We start from the raw sequence: 22645 nt of genomic DNA, 5'->3' as shown, positions 1-22645 counted from the left end.
CACCAAAACCCACTATAATCCTCAGTATCATTATTATATAGATATTTTATTTTTGTTCTTTTGGATGGTTGGATGATTTTGGGTTACGCAAAGGAATGAGAGTCACTACTATGTTACAGAGACACACGAGATGATTCAGAAGAAACCCAGTTGGGTTCAAAAGCTGTAAATCAGAGAAAAACAATGCATTGAATAGAAAACCCTAAGAATGTGAAGATTTATATACAAAAACCTCGAGAAAATGCTATATGATTTGTTGCTTTGGCCAAAAAACAAAATGTGGAGAAACCAAAGCCCTCTGCCTCTGTAATTGAATCTCTGTTATATATATACGCTCTATTTGAACTTGTGATTTGAGTTTTTTGTTTCTCTCTCCTCACTTTGTTTTTTATTTGGCTGTATTTTAAAGGATAATTTGAGAAAAAATATAAAGTTTATTAAGAGTAAATTATAATCTTAAATAATTTAATAATGTATTAAAATAGAATCTCAAAAATGTGATACTTGATTATTTGCCTAATTCTTATGGGAGGTAGGTTAACATGTGGTGAAGCTTTAATTAATGGGTTTGATTAAAAAAGGCATAGTCTTTGACCTGCAATTACTTAGAGTTGAGGTCACTCTATATCTATGATGAGATTGTCATGAAAAGTAACCCTCTTTAGACCCTAATTTTGCTAATATGCATGTACTCTTCTCATTAGAAATATTAAAATGTTCAAGTAACCATTTCAAATCCAAGTTTGGGGCTTCTTTTCTTTTTCTTTTTTTTTCCTAGGGAGCTACTCTATAGTTGGTGGTACTGTTGGGCTTGGTGGATCTACTTTAGGTCCATTTCAAACAGCTTATATGACAAGATCCATCTTGGTGGGTATTGGTAAGTACTGAGACTTTGAATGGTTGAAACCATTCATTTTCAATTTTGCAAGATCCATTAATTGAAACATTGATGCAAAATATCGAGTTGATCAAACATTAATAGCTAGACTATTCTCAAAATCATATTTTATGAGACAAATATGATTCAATCATGTAATTACTAATATCTAATAAACTTAATTTTTCATATTGATAATCTTCTCAACAGGCCTTAAAACAAATCAGATCATCAAAATTGGCCCTAGAGTGGACCCAATGAGCCCAAGAACATCCCTCTCCAATTGGATCAACAACCAAAGAGAAGCCCTCACAATCGACAGGAGGGGGAAAAAGAAAAGAGAGATTCGAACTGAGCATTAAATCCATAAACTCATCCACCCAGCCTCCAAAAAAAAAAAAAAAAAAATTGTATAACCCACCCAGTAAAGAAATACATCATTATCCCTTCGGGTACACCCGATAAAATTGGAAAGAAATACTTCATTTACCTAGCCAACATAAATTCAAGGTCCTGTACCCAAAAAACAAAACAAAAAACACATAAGTTCAAGATCTCCAACAGCAGTTATATAAAGAACTGAACAGCAAATGAGTGTATAGCCAACATTCATCACACATTATCCCTAATATAGCAAGGCAAACAAATCACCCAATTGTCAGTTTCCAAAATAAAGTCTAACCCACACCACCAATGTTACCACCACCACTACTATCACCATCCCTCCCCACCACCACCTCTACCACAACCATTAGCACGTCAGTTTCAGGATCAAACCAAATACAGAAAACAGTTTTTGTGAAAAAGCATTCTTCATAAAAAACACGAAAATGTTTTGTACCAAACTATTGGAATGCTAATTTGCAATTTAAAGATGACTTGGTGGCTTCATAGACCAAAGTGTATATATTCTATATATGGTTGGTTTCTCAACCTTAAATTCAAGGTTCAAGTTCAGTTTTTGTCTTGCTGATTGAATACACAAACATACATAGAATACGTCAGTCCATGTTTTAACACTTTATTGAAAGAAAGAAAAAAAAAATGTGAAAATGGAATAGATTCGTAGAAGTTAACAATAAATGAGCGCAAACATAAGTTGATAAAGACAACATGACTATGCAACACCTACTATATAAGCATTCCATGAATCTTGTTGCTCAAAACTGGAGACCTCTTCATATTTCACATCTTGTCCCGAACCGAATCCCTCCATGCTTCTGATTTCTCCAGCATTTGGCATCTCTCGAATCCAAAAATGGACAGACTGAAACCCCGCCTCTTCCAAGCAGTCTTTGATCTCAGGCAATGACCAGCTGTGAAAACAGAAGACATTTTTTAAACTTTTCAGATATTATCATAAACATGAGTAATCACAATCTGGTACAACAACAAAGACAAAAAAAAAAAAAATAAATAAAAAATCTATAATAAAGAATACATATTGCTGGGGAAGGCAACAAACTTACAGCCTCCAGCTGTATGAAAATGCGTGACGAAGTTTTTTCTGCTGCTTTTGGAGATGAAAATGGAGACTAATTATTGTTTTGCGTTGAATGATGTCAAATCCAGCTTGCTCCCAAACATACTAGAAGAAGTTAAAAGCATAACCCAAGTAAGAATGCAAAATTTCAAACCAATTTTAATTTAGAAACTGTGAATAAAGAGGTTTCTTGTGTTCAAAGAGCAACAGGGATTTATCAATGAATTTAAATTGTTCTATGTTTAGGAGGGCAGAGATGCAAACAATTTAAGTACGGACACGACGCGGCAACATTGAAATTTTCAAAAAATGTTAGACACGACACGTGAATGAGATGCGCAAAATATAGTTTTATACATTTATTATATATCATATTTAGGGATAAGTGTTAAAAGTCTAAAGGAGAAGACTAAATGTAAATTTACGTTGTTTTTCGTTTATCATTGGATTCCAAATTATTTTATTTATACTTGTAATGCGCTTCATATGAATGGACACATGTAACATGTGTTTCTCAAGTGTCTGAAACGTGTCCAATGAATGTAGTGTTATATCGGTATCCGACATGACAGACCACTTTGTTAAAAGTGTTCATGTTTCTTAGCAAACAATAAATATTCTTGCATGCTTCTACTAATACTAGCACTCCGTTTGGATCGGGAGATGAAAAAAGAAAAGAAATTATTAGAATTTTCACCTAGGTGAGAAAAGAAAAAAAATGATTGTGATTTCTCACATTCTTGTTTGGATGGGCTATGATTAAAAGAGTAATTTTGGTTTTTCACCAAATCTCACCACTTTTGGTGAGAAACAAAACTTAAGTTTGGTGTGATTTGTGTTTCTCACCATGCCTCTTCATTTCTCACCATTACTCACCTCATTAATCATCTAAATAAGTGATGAGAAACTTCATTCTCTTCATTTCTTTTCTTTTCTCACCAAACCCCTCAATCCAAACGGAGTGAAAAGTTAGTGGGGTGCTTCCAACACCTTAATTTTAGAGTCTATATAAGCACTAGTCCTAAACAAATTCAGGATACGTGTGAACCTCTGGTTGGCTTGGTGCACATGCATGTTATTGTGCTACAAAGAGAGATCAAGATTTCATGCTAGGGGCTCACTTGTTTAAAAGTTCTAGGGGATACTTGATAGTTAACTATAGTTTGGTCTAATCAATTTGCCTCAATAGTTTGGACTTATTGCATAGTCAGATAAAGAGAACAACCCAAAAACGAGGAGTGTTGGTAGGAGAACAAGTATGAACTTCAGCATGTGTAATGCTAGAACATTATAATTTATAAGAACAGATTCATGTTTGCATCAATAGATATCCAAAACATCCGGATTCAGAAATGAAAGTCTATACTGGTAATTGTGATTTGCGACAAGTCAATGGATGCATCCTAATCGTTGATGCCTGCATAAAAGAGGAACTTTATTGATATGAAGCTCCTTAGAGAATAAAATGTAAATATTTAGACCACTTGATTTCTGTCTTCATGTTTGGTAGGCGTAGTGATCAAATTCAAATCAATGAAAAAAATTAGGTCCCCTTTCAATCATGAGTGTTTTGAAAAGATAGTGACAAATGGAAATCAGTCTCATCGGTACATCATGAGCTCATGACATGGCCATATCTAAAATGTTTTCAAAGCAAAAAGAGCATACCGTGAAATTGGGAAACTTCCTCTGCATCCGAAGCTCACACTCTGATGATGTGCCACCATATAAATCCATCACAAATATACCACCTTTTCTAGACAAATCATTACGGGCATGCTTGAAATATGAAAGCAGCTCTATGCGACTATGTAGACAGCAACAACTGTAGTTAAAAGCACATACAATATCTCTTGCCGGCAACGGGAAATCCTTCATTAATTTACCATTGTTAAAACCACTGGGGCTTTCTTGTACAGTAGAATCCGGCGGAGCTGTCTCCGAACCATCATCTTCATTATCATTCAGAGTAATGTTTCCCACAAGGTATTGGTTGTCAAACTTGACTAATTGAGACTCATGAGGATGCAAGACATTTCCATGAAACAGAGATATTCTTGAATACCCATCAGCCCCAATTTTGTTAATGTTTTCTTCCATACACCAATTAAGCGCCTCGAGGTCCAAGTCTAATCCTACAGCAGTCCTTCTGGAGTCACTTCGTAGCCATTCTGAACTGCCAAGTACATAAAAGTATAATGTCAGCACTTCAAATTGGACTTGGAGATCGCCTGTGAGAGGCAAGTTAAAGACTTTTGGTTCGCACTTTTAAGCTTTATACAAAACAAAAACCCTAATAACAAGCAACCTAAAGTCAGTTGCCACATGCCAATCAATTCCCAACCATATTTTGAGCATGAAAAAGATGAAGTTATAGTAGCTGTATTTCCATAATTAAAATTCAGAAAAATGTATTACTAGGTCGAAAACGCGAAAATGCAAAGGGTTGCTAAAGCCACGTTGACTACACAAGCAAACTCTGCAAACCAAAAACTGTAAGACTACTTTTTCATAAAATGCACCATCTGCATTTCATACAGGCAGACTAATTCAGTGTCGATAGCTATCTCAAGCATTTCGACAAACAGCTAACCTTCAATTTTTTAATTTTTTTTTTTTTTCTAACACAAATGTGGACAACAAATTAATCCAAAAACGATTCTCAATCACCAAATTGTAATAGGAAGTACCCAATAAAACTACTTTTACAAGTATTTCTTTTTTGTTAGTGTGTCAATTTTCTCTTGCTGCAACAAAGCTGCCTAAATGGACGGAATACCCACATCATGACAAAATGATTACATAAACACAGCACCATTATATGAAGAGGGAAAAAAAAATGACAAAAGGATCAAAGAAGTGTAGTAATCCTTACCTAAGAAGAGCAGTGCCACAGAAATCTTCCTGGAGATGAAGAGGTAACCTCCCACCCACATACATCAGAAAGAACTTCTGCAGATAACTTATGTCTCCTTTTGGGGACTGCAATCAAGAACACAAACACCCACCATCACAATTGTATACATAGAAACAACATAAACTGGAAGTTTTGGGGAGAATTTAGAGATTGATGTAAATGGGTTCACCTCACCTGCACAGATTGTTGATAGAGTGAAAACTTTGATGGGATATCACCATTTGATGGGTTTTGATCATTTTGGGTTTCTTCCTCTGCTTCTGCTTCTTCTTCTTCGGATTGTTTATCGTCATCAGAGAGGGTGAGTTTGGAAGCAGAAGAGGAAGGTGGACCAAGTGGGTATTGTTGATCTTCGTCATCTTCAGGGTTGAAGAAGGCACCTCCTCTGCGAGAAGCCTTGTTTTGGTGATGGTGCCGCTGCTTCTTTCCTTGCTTCCCCATTTCAGTCCTCCCTTCCCACTGCCGTCGCCTGAAATACGACAGAGGTCCTGCAAACTTTACACTCCAAAGTTGTTTTTTGAGTAAGGGCTCGTTTGGGAACTGGCTAATTTAGTAATTTTTTTGTTACTTGATTAAAAAGGTAAGTAAAAAAAATTTGTATATTTGAGATGATTTTTTGGTTAATTACGAAAAGATGTGCAAAAAGTTGAGAGAAAAGAGAATCTTTGACTTTTTGGTATAAGTTGTTGGCTTTTTGGCTAATTTAGTAACTTTTTGACTAATTGGCTAAAAAAGTAAGTCCCCAAACGGGGCCTAAATTACATTAGGCAGTGGCTTTTGTCTGGTCCAAGATCGGACCGGAGCGTATTGTTGGGTCCGTGAGGGGCTATCACGGGTTTTGTTTTAATAATTTGAATCGTCAATGTATAGGAATCGGCGAGTATTATATGCCTGTAAAAAATTACGTTGATCGGATATCGATAGCTATGTGAACAAAATAGTTTTTTATCAACCGTTAATTTTTTTACCGTTCTTTTTTTTATACAAAATTGAGTTGATCACATAGCTATTGATATCTGATCAACGTGATTTTTTATAGGCATATAGTACTCGACGAGTTCTACACATTCAACGGTTCAGATTATCAAAACGGACCCAAAAAATAAACTCCATAAATCAGACTGAATGGATCCAATCTTAATCTCAACCTGAGACAAAGTGGACCCATTACATTATGTTCCCTCAAATTTCAATATTTTTTTAATTTTAGCTCTTTTTTTTTTTTTTTTGAATTGGCTCCAATAGTTAATATTTATTAATTAGTTAAAAAATTTCATGTTGGCAATCATGATGTGCCATGTGACATAATGAATAATACATTATTATATAAATTTAGACTATTCCTATATTTCATGAGTTCGGATATGAATGTCAAGTATTAATATGTATCTAAATGTTAGACTTATCAAATCATAGATTTATGGGTACGTGTATTTGACAAAAACATGTCATATTTTTATAATTTTAATCAAATATATAAAATAAAATGGTATTATACATAATTTATAGTATCAAAAAGACATTTATAATAATTGTACAATAATATATACATATAACAATATTTATATAAAAAGTATATGTTACAAACTATTTAAGGGTCAAATGTTCGTCTAATTTATTTTAAAAAGTCCATATAATAGAAGACTAATCTTTTTAATTACTCCTATAAATTTTAAACCAAAATTATAGCACATCTTCTTTTTTCTTTTTCTCTAAGTTTTGTAAACTTTGAAACCCTTTTTATTGTCCTCTTTCACTGTCAACCTCCACCTTCTCCATATATCTTCAGTTCTCTAATCTTTAAATTTTCTTTCTAACTTTTATTCCTTCGATTTACCTCCACTACTCCTTTTGCCCCTAACTCTCATATACTAATTCCAATCACCAACATATTCTACTATCAAAACCTTTTACATGCCTCTTCCTTCAATTCCTACTTCGTCTATCACGAACCTCATCTTATACCTAAACTATCACTACTACAACGTTTCTACCTCATCTACCATTCATCTCTTCCACCTCCAAAATTTCCCTTACCTCTATTGACACAACATCCAACCTCTCACTAGTTTGATAAGGTTTTCACAATGTCCAGTTATGGTTAAAGACGATGATAGTTACAATGGTTAATGAATTCACTAGTGCTTTTGGGATAGTGAAAAGTTTTAAGGATCATGACAATGTAATAAATTTGGGATGGGTTAACAACAACTTGAGGGTATTAATGGGGATTACCAGACGTATGCGGTAAATTAGAAAAACAAAAAATAAAAAATAAAAAAGAAGAGAAAGAGAGAAAAAATATATTCTTGAAAATTTCAAAATCAAATAGATTGATGATTACTCTCAATTTTAAAACAACAAAATCACCTTTATATGAATTAAAAATTTACATAATTTTATGGATTTATCCCAATTAATTAGTATCACCATATTAATAAACAAACAAACGTAATTTATTTTATATCTCCAACTTATATCAATTGACTATTTTAGCTAGTTTTTTAAATTTTTTTATGGAAAGATGTGTAAAAAAAATAGATAAAATAATGTGAAAACTTATAATATTTTTTAATTTTTTGACTTTTTTTAGTTGGTTGCATGCATTAAAAAAATACACTTTTTTTTACATACACACACTTATTTAGGTCACATCAATCAACATCTGTCAACATTTTCTCACTACTTTTTACCCACTTTCTCTACTTTTCTACACATTTTTTTTTTGTTATAAAAAGTCAAAAAGTACAAACATCCCAAACCGTCCCTTAATCTCATTTTCTAATACTATCTAACTTAACCCAACAAACAAACATGACCTCATGTAATTGACTATTTTGACCTTTCAGTTTTCTTTGAACGTATCTAAAAATTGTTTTGAGAATAAACTATTTTAGTAATTTTATTAAAATAGTAAAAAAAAATTAATATGGTTGCGATAATTTTTTGACTTTTTTATGAAAAAAAAAGTATAAAAAGTAAATAGAAAATGAAATCTTTAACTTCTTTTTTTTTTGGTGTAATTCTTTGACGTTTATTAATAATTTTTTGACTTCAACTATTACCCAAACTTCCCAAACTTGTCTTAAATAAGTAATTTTTTGAGAAAATTGTTGAAAAGTTCAAGCTAAGGAAGGTATAAGACGTTAGGTCCAATGGATATTTTTTGTTGATAAAGGAGATCCACTATTTGTGAAATAGTTTAGTGATTTGAAGGATATTTTGTTTTTAATTTTATCCCTTAATTTATTTGTTGACTTTTAAAAATTTTTGTCCACTTGTTCAGATTTTTTTAACCTATCTTTTGAATTTTTATAATCTATTTTTTCTATCTGTTCAGATTCACACCATTTTCGCTTATCTGTTTACATCGACTTGTACAAATTTTATTATTTGTTCAATTTTTCCCCTTAAATTTTGTTCCACTAGCTATTCAAATTTTAGAACAATAATTTTTTATATGTTCACTTTTAAATTTTTTTATCTGTTCGCTTTGCCATCTGTTTCATCATCATCATCAACAACCTTCTAAAAAAAAAAAATCATCACCAACAACAACTATCAAAAGAAAAAGAAAAAAAAGAGATAGGATCTGTTTCATATCTCAGATCTAAAACTACTATTAAAAGAAAAAAATAAAATAAAATAAAAGAGAAGATAGGAGGAGAAATAGAGGATCTGTTTCAGATCTCAAACTTGTACAATATATATATATATATATATATATATGTCTCTGTGAGTATATAGATTAGATATGGAAAGAATGGTTGAGAATATAAATATCTAAGAATCAAAAACATGATACTGAAATTCAATTGCTAAAATCATATAGTATATATATATACATCATAAAGCTCTCAATGGATACTCTCTCTCTATATGTAGTATATATATATACATCACAAAGTTTCAAAATCTTCAAAATCTCTGGTCCATGGATACATATATATATAAATTTAACAAAACTCTCACCGGATATCACCACTGTCAGTCTCATGGCCCTCCATTAGATTGAGAATATAAGTTCATTATAACCATATATCAATCAATATACACAAAACAGAAGACACTTTGCTTCTGTTCAATATTACCAACACACAAATGGACTAGCATGCACATAAATTTGTTCACCTTTGTACAAGATCTGATGAAACAAATATGTGTTTTTGAGCTTTGAAGATGATGTTGATGTTGGTACTTTTTCATAATAATATTAAAAAATATATAAAATAAATTAAGTAGAAGTGACAAAATATTATTTTTTTTAAAAAAATTAAAGAATGAAATATATAGAATAAATTACAAAACTAAAAATATATCAATGAAGTAGATTACATCATGAAACATATTACAAGACGGATCCACATAGACGTACAAAATAATATACAAGAAATAATTTAAATCTTAAAATTTGAAGAACAAAAGATAAGAGATGCAATCCGAAACTTGTGTGATACGACAGTTTCTTTAAAATATATTCACTGCCTCCTGATGGGTGTTGGAGGCACGCTAACGTCTGTCTTCTGATGGTCAAAACCAGTTAATACCGAAGCACCTTTTGAATAGTTTCGGCGAACTTAGCACTCTCTCTCTAACAGGAGTCAAAGAAGATAGGAAAAATTTTCTTCAGTTTAAAAATCATCTTTAACTTTATTATCTCAAAACACCATCTCATTTTCTATCAAAAATCTCTCCAAAAATTATTCTACTAAGTTGGAGGGTGTCACGACCCAAACTCGCCCCTATGGGTTTAGCATCGCAACCGGCCAGTAATCTGTGATTACCAAAGGCCTGCTTAACAGTAATGACAGTAATACAAAGTAAGGGGCTGGCGGAAGCCAAACAGTAAATAAAAGATGTCCAATGAGCTGTGAAAACCTGAATGTAAAAAGACTTTTATGCACAAGCCACATTCATAACCAAAACATATACACATACGTTATATATACATGACATCCGGGTTAGGGACCAAATCCCTTCAACATTACTGTACAGTCGGAAAGTCTTATTCATCTATTACAAAACAGAGACAAAATGGTGAATCTGAAACACCCCAAAACAACCGTGACTTGAACGGACTTGGAACCTCGAAGTGAGGCACAATAGTTGGCTCGACAAAACGAGAGCTTAACTTGACGATCCTAGCTTTGGTCCGGTGCCTGGACACCTACATATAAATACAAACAGTGAGCTAAAGCCCAGTGAATAACATATGCGTAAAAGGGTTAAGAATGAATGTCCTTTCATTAATTAAACCAGTCATTTGCATCAGTAAATCAGTTATTCAATCAGTGGCTCATATTTCATGCCGTATCAGTCATTTAGAATTCATAACAGTCATACGTGATACGTCCAATAGCAAAACAGTACAGTAGGTCTTAATAGACACCGAACAGTCAGTTGATGGCCATCATAATGGTAAACAGTAGTAATTCCAAACATTGGAACTGACAGAGATCTTTGTAACAGTAGCAATAACATTACAATAACAGTAAGTTGCTATGAATACCACGAATACAATTTACAAATAAGGCAAACATTCATTCAGTAAGAAATGTCACTTCAGAAGGTAGTACAGTCAATCGTTCAGAAATAATTATAGATGAACATATCTTTACAACATTGTTACTCACAGAGTACTGGGCTATAGACAGGCTAGTCAGCATCCTCAAATGCCAACCCTACATAGTTATAGAACGAGCACACACTAAGTTACATACTTGGGATTAATAAGTTAGCCCCTTAACTTGACTCGGTGTGGTTCTATAACATTATCCTCATTAAGATGCTTTAAACATGGCTTAGGAATGTCTAGGATGGAATGAGGATACAAAAATGTGCTTTAAAACACTTTTCAATTTTTTTGCTGAAACAGGGGTCTCGCTCAAGCGTGGATTTCTACGCTCGAGTGAGCTTACCAAAACAGAGGGGTCGCTCGAGCGTAGACTCCCTCGCTCGAGCGGTCTGTGAAAATGAAAAAGTACTGGTTATTGAAAATCTCTACTCGATGCTCGCTCGAGCGTGAGACACAGTTCTTCGCTCGAGCGCAGGTCTCATCGTTCAAGCGTGCTTCTGCGTCCACAAAAACCTGAGAGCTTGCAAACTACGCTCGAGCCAGCATTCCGTCACTCGAGTGGTCGCTCGAGCGTGGAATCCTTCGCTCGAGCGTGGAAACCAAAATCTGGGTTTTCCAGATTTGCTTCCAAAGCTCAAACCAAGAATTAAACTTATCAAAACTCAATCTTTTGGGGCCAATTTTCTGAAAAACACTTGAAAACTCATACTACAACATGCTTTGAAGATCAATTTTGTAAAATCAAGCCCAAGGGTGAGACAATTGAACACAATTTCAAAGAAACTTTCATGAACTATGTAAGAACATAACATGCATGAGTTCTTATGGATTCCAATGCTCCAAAACATAGTCAAATGCAAGATTGAACTCTAAGACATGGTGAATTCATGGACTACAACCAAAATATGGACATGCATGTGGAAATTCTCATGTAAATGATCTCAAAACTCAATGATATGGACATGCATGCACACATTGCTACTCAATTCAACTCTTTAGGCTGTAACTTGATTCTAATCTCCAATATTTCCATGAACCATGCAAGAAACAACTCAAATTCATATTCAAGAGGATGAGTCTCCTACCTTGAGTCTTGAATTCCTAATGTAGAAGCCTAATTATGCAATTCTCCTTCAATCTCTTCTAAGTGTCAAGCAAGACCCCTTGTTGAACTCAATTTTTCTCCCAATTCTCCCTCTCTCACGTTTGGTCTTGAAGGTGGATGAAGAATGGTATGTCAAATTGTGAATTAAGCTCCAAACAAAGTTTTAACAAAGTGGCCCACTTCAATGGCAAAAATGTAATAAACTCTAACTAATGTAATTTAACTTTATTTATTCTAATTTAATCATTCCAAATTGAATTTTAATTAAACCTACCATAAAATCACATAAATCCTAATTAGCATATAATACTAATCAATTTCTGATTCGGCTGTCGATAAGACCTTCAATTTGCAATTCAAAATTAAAACATGAACAGATCATTCTGTAGCAAACAGATAGAAATGCAATTCAAACAATACACTCATGCAAACAGATTAGGATTTCATTCTAATCAATTACTTATCATGCTCAAACACAGTTTAACACTAATCAAAGATGAAGGTTGTCACAGAGGGAAAGCTTCTATTTATACTTATAGGAGAGAACCTCAGCCATGAAGGCTGACATCAATAGGATTATCAAATTATCCTTAACTAAGGCCATCAACTCTAGCCATTAGGGCTAGAGTTATAAAAGTTAAAAACTCATGGCCACTAATATGGTTATTAACTCTATCATCAAAAGATGAGAGTAACAAAAGTCTAAACCTCCCATGTGTTTAATATGTACAAATAAATATATATATATAATGATACACATTTGTATCTGACTCATACTTCTCAAGGCTCTTATCAAAATGATGAGACCGAGAAAATACACTACCAGCAGATGTTCAAAAAATCTTAATTCTCAGATGTATATTTGCAAGACCCGTGTCAAACTTAAAGTCCAACATCCACTTGATAGTATTGAACATCTTCTCATAATTACCAACAATGAGTATGTCACCTACACACGGACACAAAATGACATATACTATTGTCAGCATCTTTGACATAAACACATTTGTCAATACCTATTGATTATAAAAACTCACTTGACAGCATAGTGTAGTCAAATTTCTCATGTCATTGTTTCGGTGCTTGTTTCGAATCATATAATGACTTTTCAAGCTTACAGACCCTCTTTATCCTAGAACTGGCAAACCCTTCGGGTTGTTCCATAAAAATTTATTCAACTAAATCTTCATATAGGAAAGCTATCTGACCATCTATTTCGATGTATCTCCAGACTTCGCACAATTGCGATCACGCTCACCATACCTGGTGATCACATATTAAAGTAATCCATGCCTTCTTTTCGCAGGTATCCTTTGATAACAATCATGTCTTATCAACTTTCATTCACTTGCATCCTATGGCTTACTACGTATGCAAGATCAAGTTATTTTAATTACTTCTTTCTAGAGAAATCACAGTTTCGAAGAATTTTTTAGCCTTACTAGCCACCATATAGGTTTACGAAGATTAGGCAAAAGAACTTTAAAGTCCTAACCTTGTAACAACTTCTAGGCTCATCTATTTTCTCGTGGAAACTGCTTCCTCAATTCCATGATGGTATTTTTGTGTAAATCTGAATATCAGATTCATACACAAGGAAATCAATATGCATTACTATATTGTGCATAATCATTGAACACAAAGGCAATGGATTTTTAGGTCTCCTACTCGCTTAGGTTTAGGTATTTCCATCTTTTGCATGACACCCCCACATTTGTAGAATTTAAACGAAGGCTTTCGGCCTTTCTAAAAATCCATACATGGTCTTTAACCAATTCTTTGTGTCACAATAATTATGAAACTCTCAAAATTATATCACAGAAAATATATTCTTAGACTGCCATCAACCGAATTAGGTCTTTTTCAAATTCAAGGCATCAAACAAGTTTGGTCCAATAAGTCACTTTAAAGTCAATAGACTTACTATTAGGAATCACAAACCTAATGATCAATAATCTACTATTCAGAACTTCATAACATGGCCAGTAGTCTTATCACTAGGAGTCATTAATTTCTCAGCATGTGGTGAGTATACTTTTCATTACTAGGAATCACAATGTTTTAATCTATGATCAGTAGTCACTTCGCTACTAGGAATCACAATGTCTTAACATATGATCAATAGACTCTTTCATTACTAGGAATCATTATGTCTTAACATGTGATCAGTAATCTATTCACTACTAGAAACCACAATCTCGTAATTGTGTAGCTAGTGGCCTAACACTCTTAGGAACCACTAGCTTTCTATCTCTGTGATGAATGATCTTGCATTCAATAGGAACCACCAATTTAAGAATATATTCTGAATTCTAAAAATTCTAAAAATATATTTATATAGCTTAACGAGTTGTCTCATCTTTGCTTTTAAGCAAAGTCACATAGCAATCACACATACTATATTTGACACAAGGATAGCATATTAATCGCCTTTGATTAATTAGAGATATTATCATGCAATCTTATGATTTTCTTTAATCACACTTGATCTCTTTTGATTTTCCTTTAAGAACCTCGCAAGGCTTAAAGTTGTCAGGTGGAACAATATTTCCTATTGTCACCTTTGAAGCCATTTCTAAGAACTATAATAGAATTTCAACTATTTTATTTCTCCAAAAACCAAATTAACACTAGGAAATCCCAAAAACTAAAATTTAATTCAAAACTTATCTCACCACTAACTTCAAAATCGAACAAGGTCTGGAAAGTTTCCAAGAAGACTAGAGGGGTGACAAGGGTCTCACTCAAAACTCAATTAACCTTAGACAAAACTTTCAAGAGCTTGTTGACTCATTGTCAATGTGAAACAAATTCAGAATTAAGTTTCTAGGGGATAAACCAGGTTAAAAATCAATTTCCAATCACATAAAAATTGCTACCAGAATTAAACCACTCATAAAAATTAACTCGTACTTCCAGAACCAAGCCCATTATTTCTGAATAAAAATCAAAAATATTTTAGCTATGCTCTTTTCCCAAAACCAAAATACTTTGGAAATAATCAAATTATAACCAAAACCTTTCTCAAAACTTGGTTTTCTAACACTTTGGGAATAAAAAATAGTACTTCCTCAAACCCCAAAGGTTTGAAACCAAGTTCGTTTCAGTTGCCATTTCTGAACATAAATAAAAAATACTCTTTAGCAAAGACTATACTTCGGTTTTTATTATAGAAAATCAAAACACTTTGGACATAATAAAATTAATCCCAAAGATTTTCTCTAAACCTGAAGATTATAATTTCTTTCATTCTCCATTTTCTTTCACTATGGCGAAACTATTACAAATTAGAAATTAAAACTATTACAAATTGAAATACAACTATTACAATTATAAATTGTCCAAATTTGCAAAAATGGAGTTCGGGAATTTCTTGATGTTTTTCCTAAAGAATTACCTGGTACCTTAGTTGACCAAGAAGTCGAATTCACCATTAAACTCAACCTGGTACGCAACCAATATCAAAAACTCCTTATCGCATGTCAATGGTGAAATTAAAAGAATTGAAAACACAACTTCAATTGCTTGACAAGAGTTTCATACGACCAAGTACCTCACTATAGGGAGCTCCGGTATTGTTCGTAAAAAAAAAAGAATGGTACAATAAGATTGTGTATTAATTATCGAGAATTGAACAAAGTTACCATCAAGAATCGGTACCCTTTGCTGCAAATCGATGACTCTTCAAGGCACTCAAGTTTTTTCAAAGATTGACTTGCGGTTTGGCTATCAACAAGTGAAGGGCGATGAGAGAAGTATTGAGAAGACTGCCTTCAGAACACGTTATAGACACTACAAATTCCTTGTCATTTGGCATCATAAACGTTCCAACGGCTTTTTATAGACCTCATGAATCGAGTGTTCAAACCATATGAATTTGTCATTGCTTTCATTGACGACATTCTCATATACTTTAAAACACCAGAAGACCATGAGCAACACTTACGATCAGCTCTGTAGACACCACGTGATCACAAACTTTATGCCAAGTTGAAGAAATGTGAATTCTGGATCGCTAGTGTATACTTCCTCAGCCACGTCAATGAAAAATATGGCATCTTTGTCGATCCACAAAAGATTGCAGTAATCGTGGATTGGTCGCAACCTACTAATGTATTTAAAGTTTGGAGTTTTTTGGGATTGGCCGAATTTTATCGATGTTTTGTCCAGGATTTCTCAAAGATTGCATCGCTATTGACTTGGTTGACCTAGAAAAATACACCCGTTCGAGTGGACCGCCAAATGAGAATGTTGCTTCCAGGAGTTAAAAAATAGACTTGTGACAACTCCTATATTAACACTCCTTAGACGAATGGGTTTGTAATTTATAGTGATGCCTCGTATAATTGACTAGGTTACGTTCTTATGCAAGATGGGAAGGTTATTACGTACGCCTCACGCCAACTGAAGACTCACAAAAGGACTACCTAACCCGCAATCTAGAATTGGCTGCGGTGATTTTTGCTCTCAAAATCTGGCGTCATTATCACTGACCACAAGAGTCTTAAGTATTTATTTATACCAAAAAAATTGAACATGAGGCAATGACGGTGTTTAGAATTTATGAAAGATTATGATGTGAAGATTTAGCACCACCACGACAAGGCTAATGAGGTAACAGACGTATTAAGCCGGGAGACCACTAGAAGTTTGGTTTGCATCCTCATTGACAAAAACCCATTTATATGGGAGTTAGAAAAACTAGATTTGGAGTTAGTTCTACACAAGACTGATGGATTTCTTGCCAATATAATCATAGAACCCACTTTAATCGATGAAATTAAAGCACATCAATGGGAGGATAAACTTTTAGAGAAAAGATATGATGAGCAAGGAAGTACGCCCAATCCCGATTTTACCATATGCAATGGGATACTAAGGTTTTGAAACTAAATTTGTATACTTGACATTCCAAAGGTCAACAAGAAGATATTGATAGAAGCCCATAGCTCGAGATTCGCAACTCATCCTGGGAAGACAAAAATGTATCGCGATATGAAGGAGCATTATTGGTGGATGGGAATGAAAAAAGACATAGCAAGCTATGTTTTGAAATGCTTTCAATGTCAACGAGTTAAGACAGAGCATCAGAGATCTGCAGGGCTATTGCAACCACTCCTTATTACTGAATGGAAATAGAAGCACATTACCATAGATTTCGTTATTGGTTACTACGATTAGCCTCTAAGAAAGATGTGATATGGGTTATAGTAGACTGATTAATGAAGTTAGCTCGTTTTCTACCTGTCAAGAGTCATGTACTCTCTTAACGAATTTGCCATTTTATACATGAAAAAGATCATTTGATTGCATGGTGCCCCGGTATCAATTGTATCTGATCGAGACCCTCATTTTGTGTCTCAATTTTGGAACAAATTACAGACAACTTTAGGAACAACACTAAAGTTTAGCACTGCTTATCACCTGCAAACTGATGGACAATCCGGAAGAACGATTTAGACATTGGAGGACATGTTGCAGGTATGCGTACTAGACCTTAAGGGTAATTGGGAGCATCTGCCATTAGTAGAGTTCGCCTATAACAACGGTTACCAAGCGAGCATCATGATGGCACTGTATGAAGCACTATATGGAAGGAAATGTCGATCGCTTGTATGTTGGATGAAGGTTGGAGACAAGATGTTGTTAGGTCTCGAAATTGTGTAGATGACAAGTGATAAAATTTAACTTATTCAACAGTGAATCTGCACTATCTAGAGCCACCAGAAAAGTTATGCAGATACATAGTCTCCCTCTCACTCTCTCATTCTGTCTTCCTTTTCTCTTTGTTTTCACTCTTCCTCTCCCTCTCTCTGCCTTCCCTTCCTCTCCTTAAACTAGTCCTTTCTCCTCCTCCATGATCGAAATGTCTCTCTCTCTCTCTACCTATGAAGCTTCGATCTGTCTCCCTCTCAATCTTCACCTCCGATCTGTGTACTCTCTATCTCTGGTACGATCTCCATCTATATACATACTCATATATATATATATATATATATATATATATATATGTTTTGATCTGTCTCTCTCTCAGTCTTCATGTGTTGATTTTTGCTTTATTTTTCTGGTTGTTGATGTGGGTCTAAGGTGATCGTGATTTTTGGAACTCAAAGCTGGCGATGGATTCAAACCAGATCTTCAAAGAACTCAAATCTGGTATGTTTTTTTTTCAAATTTTCTTAATTATTTTTTTTGATCAATTTTTGTTCATCCATCAAAGACCAAATTATTTTTTTTGTTTTTTTTCATCTGTACTATTTTGTTTAATTAAATTTATTAACTACTCATTTTTTTTCATTAATTATTTTTGAACATATATTAGTTATTATTTTTTTACTCATTATTGTTATTCATTATTTAAATTAATTGTTAGTTCTTATATATTATTTTACTTACATTACTATGCATCATAATATTCTTAATGTTTATGCAACACTTGCCTCCTTAATTAATTGTTAAATTATGTGATTTGCCTTAATTATGTGTTTATATGCAAAATTATATGTCATGTGTTCTTTGTGCCATGTGTTCATTGCATTAGATTAATGAAAACAGATAGAGAGAATTGAGAAATAAACCTGTCTGAATCAGTAAACCATACGCTTAAACTTAAATATTTGTGATATGCAATTAGAGCCTGAATCACTGTAGTATGGTTAGATTTGGTGTAAATTTAGATGGTGTGAGATAAGAATTACACTAATTAAGAGCATATGCTTTATTAAGCTAATTTAAGATTAATTAGAATTTAGTAGTGCTAGGCAACAAAATAAGAGAAAGCGATAGAGATAGATATTTGTAGAGAGACTTGGGGAGAGGTCTAGAACAAAAGGAAGAGAAAGGGAGAAAAACTCCAGGGCAAGAAAGAAGAAGGGAAATTGAGCAATCTTCACCAAATCAACAATTTAAGGTAAGAATCTTTTTTAAACTCATGATATGAAGTTGTATTCTCCATGAAATGATAGAATCTAAGGTGAATCAAGAACAAAAGTGGGGCAAATTAGTGGTAAGAACCCAAAGAGGAAAAATATAGAAACTAGCTCAAGATGTGACTCCACATGGCATTCTTTATGTCTTACCACTTGCTTTTTGCATGATTTATGAGAAATATGAAGAAAACTCCATGAATTAGAAGGATTGGAACTTAACCCCCCTATGTTCTATGAGTTATAATTTTCATTTTGGTAATGGACAACTCAAGTTTGATTTGAGTTTATGTATTATATTTGAGGTTAGATATGGTGAATTCAGGTTGTTTTGATGCATTTTGGGCCTTGATTTATATAAAATTGAACTTGGTTTTGAAAGGGGGAAAGTTTCATTTTTCAACAAAATTTTTGAACTATTTTTCACCCAAACCGCTTGAGGCGCCTGGGCCACCGCACGAGCAACCGGGCCTCCTTTGCCGAAAATTGCATTCTGAAATCATCACTCATGCGGCCAAGGCCACTGCACAAGTGGTCAACGCACGTACAACTAATAAGGCAGGTTCCATTTGATTTTCTTTCCATTTTTCGGACTTCTAGGCCTCTATTTACATAGTTTTTAAGTGGTTTTCATGTGCATTCGCATTTCATAACTATAACGGGGATTAAGGAACGAAAAAGAGAGATTTAGAGATGAAGTAATGAGTAAACTGACCCATTAAGACTATATGTTGGACCATTGTGCTTGTATGTGTTTATGTAGGTCAGACGTCACATCCTAGCCATATGTTACATGGAGCCAACTGTGAGTAACAATATTGTAAAGATATGTTTAAGCTATATTTCTTTATGACTGTTATTGTTAAGGATTGTTTCTAAAGCGATATGATTTACTGAATGAATGAGTATTCCACCTCTTGCAACATGCTCACGTGGCCCTTACCCGAGGGTAACAATATCATGGTTATGTTCACATGGCCCTTACCCGGGGGTAACAATACCGTGGTTATGTTCACGTGGCCCTTACCCGAGTGTAATAATACCGTAGTCTATGTTCACGTGACCCTTGGCCGGGGGTAACAATACTGTGGCCTATATTCATGTGGCCCTTTTCTTAGGGGTAATAATACCATGGCCCTATGTGTACAAGACATTGAGTTATATGATCGCCTGTACTGACTATGATCTTAAAGACCGCTACATGTGCACATGGATCCTTATGATTACTATGCTTTTCTTTAATGAACATGATATTGATATGTAAATGGACTTGTTACTGTAACTGCTTGACCTTAATGTCTAAATAGACATCATTCATAACCGCTTTACACATTTGTTATTCACTAGATTTTAACTCACAGTTTATATTTATTATGTAGGTGATCAAGCTCAAGAAAGGACCTAAGGGAGTCAACCTACCCTCTGTTTTGTAAGACCAACCGTTATGCCTCCCTTCGATGTTTTTTTTAAAACTAACTCCAAGGCTTCAGGGTGACTACGAGTTCACACTTTTGACTGTGATCTGCAATGGTTTTTGAATTAAGATCTTTTGTTTTATGCACTTTGGTTTTTGGGACCAATTCTTAGATGACGTAAATGTTGTGTACATAAATATGAGGTAGACTATGTACATATCTGTATAAGTTAAATGAAGGTTTTTCGTTTCATGTATGTCACACAACTCATTGGACGAGTTTACTTTATTATTAATGGCTCCCACTAGCCCCTTTTTCTATTTACTGTTAAGTAGGCTTGTAGTAATCTCGGATTAATGGCCAATCTTTAGCCCCGTGGAGCGGGGAGTGGATTGTGATAGAGTGATATCAGAGCACGAGTTGTACCACACACACGCGTCCAAATGAGCTATAGGATGTCCTAGAAAAGAAATTAGGTCATTATATTTCATATGTGAGTGTGTGTGGACTTGATATATGCATAAATGATATGAATATGAGAACTGTCTTGCCTATGTTTATTATTTTTTATTTTATATAGACAAATGGAGAATGTAAGAAATGTAGATGACTTAGAGTCGCCGGATGCTAGAATAAACAGGCAGGAAAGAATGGTGGAATTATTGACTGAATCTTTGAGGCAAAGAGAGCAAGTCCCACCTCCTCTTTCACCTCCAATGTAACTTGAAGCAATCAACAATGACGACATTATAGCCCTAACACAAAAGTTTAATAAAATGAAGCCGCCAACTTTCCAAGGAGGTCTTGATCCATTGAATGCCGAGGCTTGGATTCTGGAAATAGAAAAGTTGTTTGAAGTTTTTCCATGTTCAGAGGTACAAAAGGTTTTGTTAGCTACCTTTACTCTTTAAGAGGAAGCAACGCGGTGGTGGATGCTAGTCTAAGAGGGCAATAATTCCATGACATGGGCTCAATTTAAGGAGGTTTTTTATGAAAAATATTTTCCTCAATGTGTCTGTGGCCATAAAGTATCGGAGTTTGAACAATTGAAGCAAGGTACGATGACAGTGGCTGAATATTAAGCGAAATTCATAGAACTTGCATGCGATGCGCCATGCATGGTAGATACCGACTATAAGAAGGCTCGCAAGTTTGAAGGCAGACTTGATGTGGAAGTGCTGGACCGGGTGAATGTTTTTCATCTAACAAAGTATGTAGATGTTCTTAATTGCGCTCTCATGGCCGAGGCCAATATCACGGCACTTAAGCAAGCTAAGGCACCAGTGACTGAGTGGAAGGGAAAAAGACAAAGGTTCAATTTTAAGAAGGGCTAGACTAATTTTTAGAATAAAAAGCAGAATACAGGGTCAACAATGAGTTCCAATCGAGGAAATAATTATATACCGCCATGCCCAGAATGTGGATGAAGGCACAAAGGGGTGTGCTATGAAATTTTCGAGGCTTATTTTCGGTGTGGCAAAACGGGCCACATGATTAAATACTGTCCTCTCTTATCCCATGGCACAAACAGACCACTAGCAAGTTCTACAGCATCCGTCTCTATACCGAGATCAACTCTAAAAGCTACTACAAGAAAAGAAACCTTGAGGCAAGGTCAGGTTTTTGCTCTTGTACTGGGAAATGCTTAGAACATAGAGACAGTAGTGTCATGTATACTCCCTATATGTGCCCAGAATGCTTATGTTTTGATTGACTCAAGGTCTACGCATTCGTTTGTTTCATATGCTTTCTCTAAAAAATTAACTAGACCCTTGGAACTGATGAATTATTTGTTAGTTGTATCATCTCCAACCGGAGGGTCTATGACGTGTGCATATATGTATCTTGCATGTGACCTTGTTGTTGGGGATATGCGTTTATATGTTGATTTGTTGCCCCTAAATATTGATCATTTCGATGTAATTTTGGGGATGGATTAGCTATCGAAATATCATGCTACGATTGACTGTGTAACTAAGTAAGTTATTTTCCGCCCACCTAATTTGCCTGAATCTACCTTTAACGGTGTTAGTGTTGTGACTCCCTCTAATTTGATTTAATCTATGAAGGCGTGTAAACTAATTGGAAAAGGTTGTACAGGATATTTGTGTTATGTATTGCATACGCCTATTATTGATAAACAAAAGGTAGACAATATTCCTATAGTTAGAGAATTCCCAAATGTATTTCCTGATGATTTGCCAGGGGATTTGATTGATAGAGAAGTAGAGTTCACTATTAAGATAGCACCAGGTACACAGCCGATTTCCAAGACTCCGTACCAAATGTCGACTACCGAATTGAAGGAATTAAAAATTCAATTGCAAGAGTTGTTGGATAAGAAATT

The 22645-nt window shown here is 34.4% G+C and overlaps 1 protein-coding gene across 1 annotated transcript; it reads right to left on the bottom strand.

Annotated features, from left to right (window-relative positions):
• Positions 1-1045: 1045 nt before the first annotated feature.
• Positions 1046-5799, bottom strand: LOC114284382 (S-adenosyl-L-methionine-dependent methyltransferases superfamily protein). The gene is made up of 6 exons (XM_082906076.1): positions 5452-5799; positions 5236-5342; positions 4029-4536; positions 2347-2465; positions 2010-2193; positions 1046-1390 (listed from the first exon to the last, which is right to left on the bottom strand). Exons 1-6 carry the CDS (start codon positions 5716-5718, stop codon positions 1364-1366), a joined length of 1212 nt encoding a protein of 403 aa, XP_082762202.1. The 5' UTR covers positions 5719-5799; the 3' UTR covers positions 1046-1363.
• Between the last annotated feature and the right edge of the window lie 16846 nt (positions 5800-22645).

The sequence above is a fragment of the Camellia sinensis genome, chromosome 14 (genome assembly GCF_055761805.1).
Source record: "Camellia sinensis isolate YWXY chromosome 14, ASM5576180v1, whole genome shotgun sequence".
Classification (NCBI taxonomy): Eukaryota; Viridiplantae; Streptophyta; class Magnoliopsida; order Ericales; family Theaceae; genus Camellia; species Camellia sinensis.
The sequence above is the reverse complement of the archived record's forward strand: the minus strand, read 5'-3'. Positions and strand labels throughout refer to the sequence as shown.

What these genes read in the sequence shown, in the direction of transcription:
- LOC114284382 (XM_082906076.1), bottom strand. Translation starts at nt 5,718, where the DNA reads ATGGGGAAGCAAGGAAAGAAGCAGCGGCACCATCACCAAAACAAGGCT. An exon ending in TCTATCAACAATCTGTGCAG is followed by an intron (nt 5,343 to 5,451) that starts GTGAGGTGAACC and finishes TCTTGATTGCAG; the next exon opens with TCCCCAAAAGGAGACATAAG. An exon ending in GGAAGTTTCCCAATTTCACG is followed by an intron (nt 2,466 to 4,028) that starts GTATGCTCTTTT and finishes AACTTCTTCTAG; the next exon opens with TATGTTTGGGAGCAAGCTGG.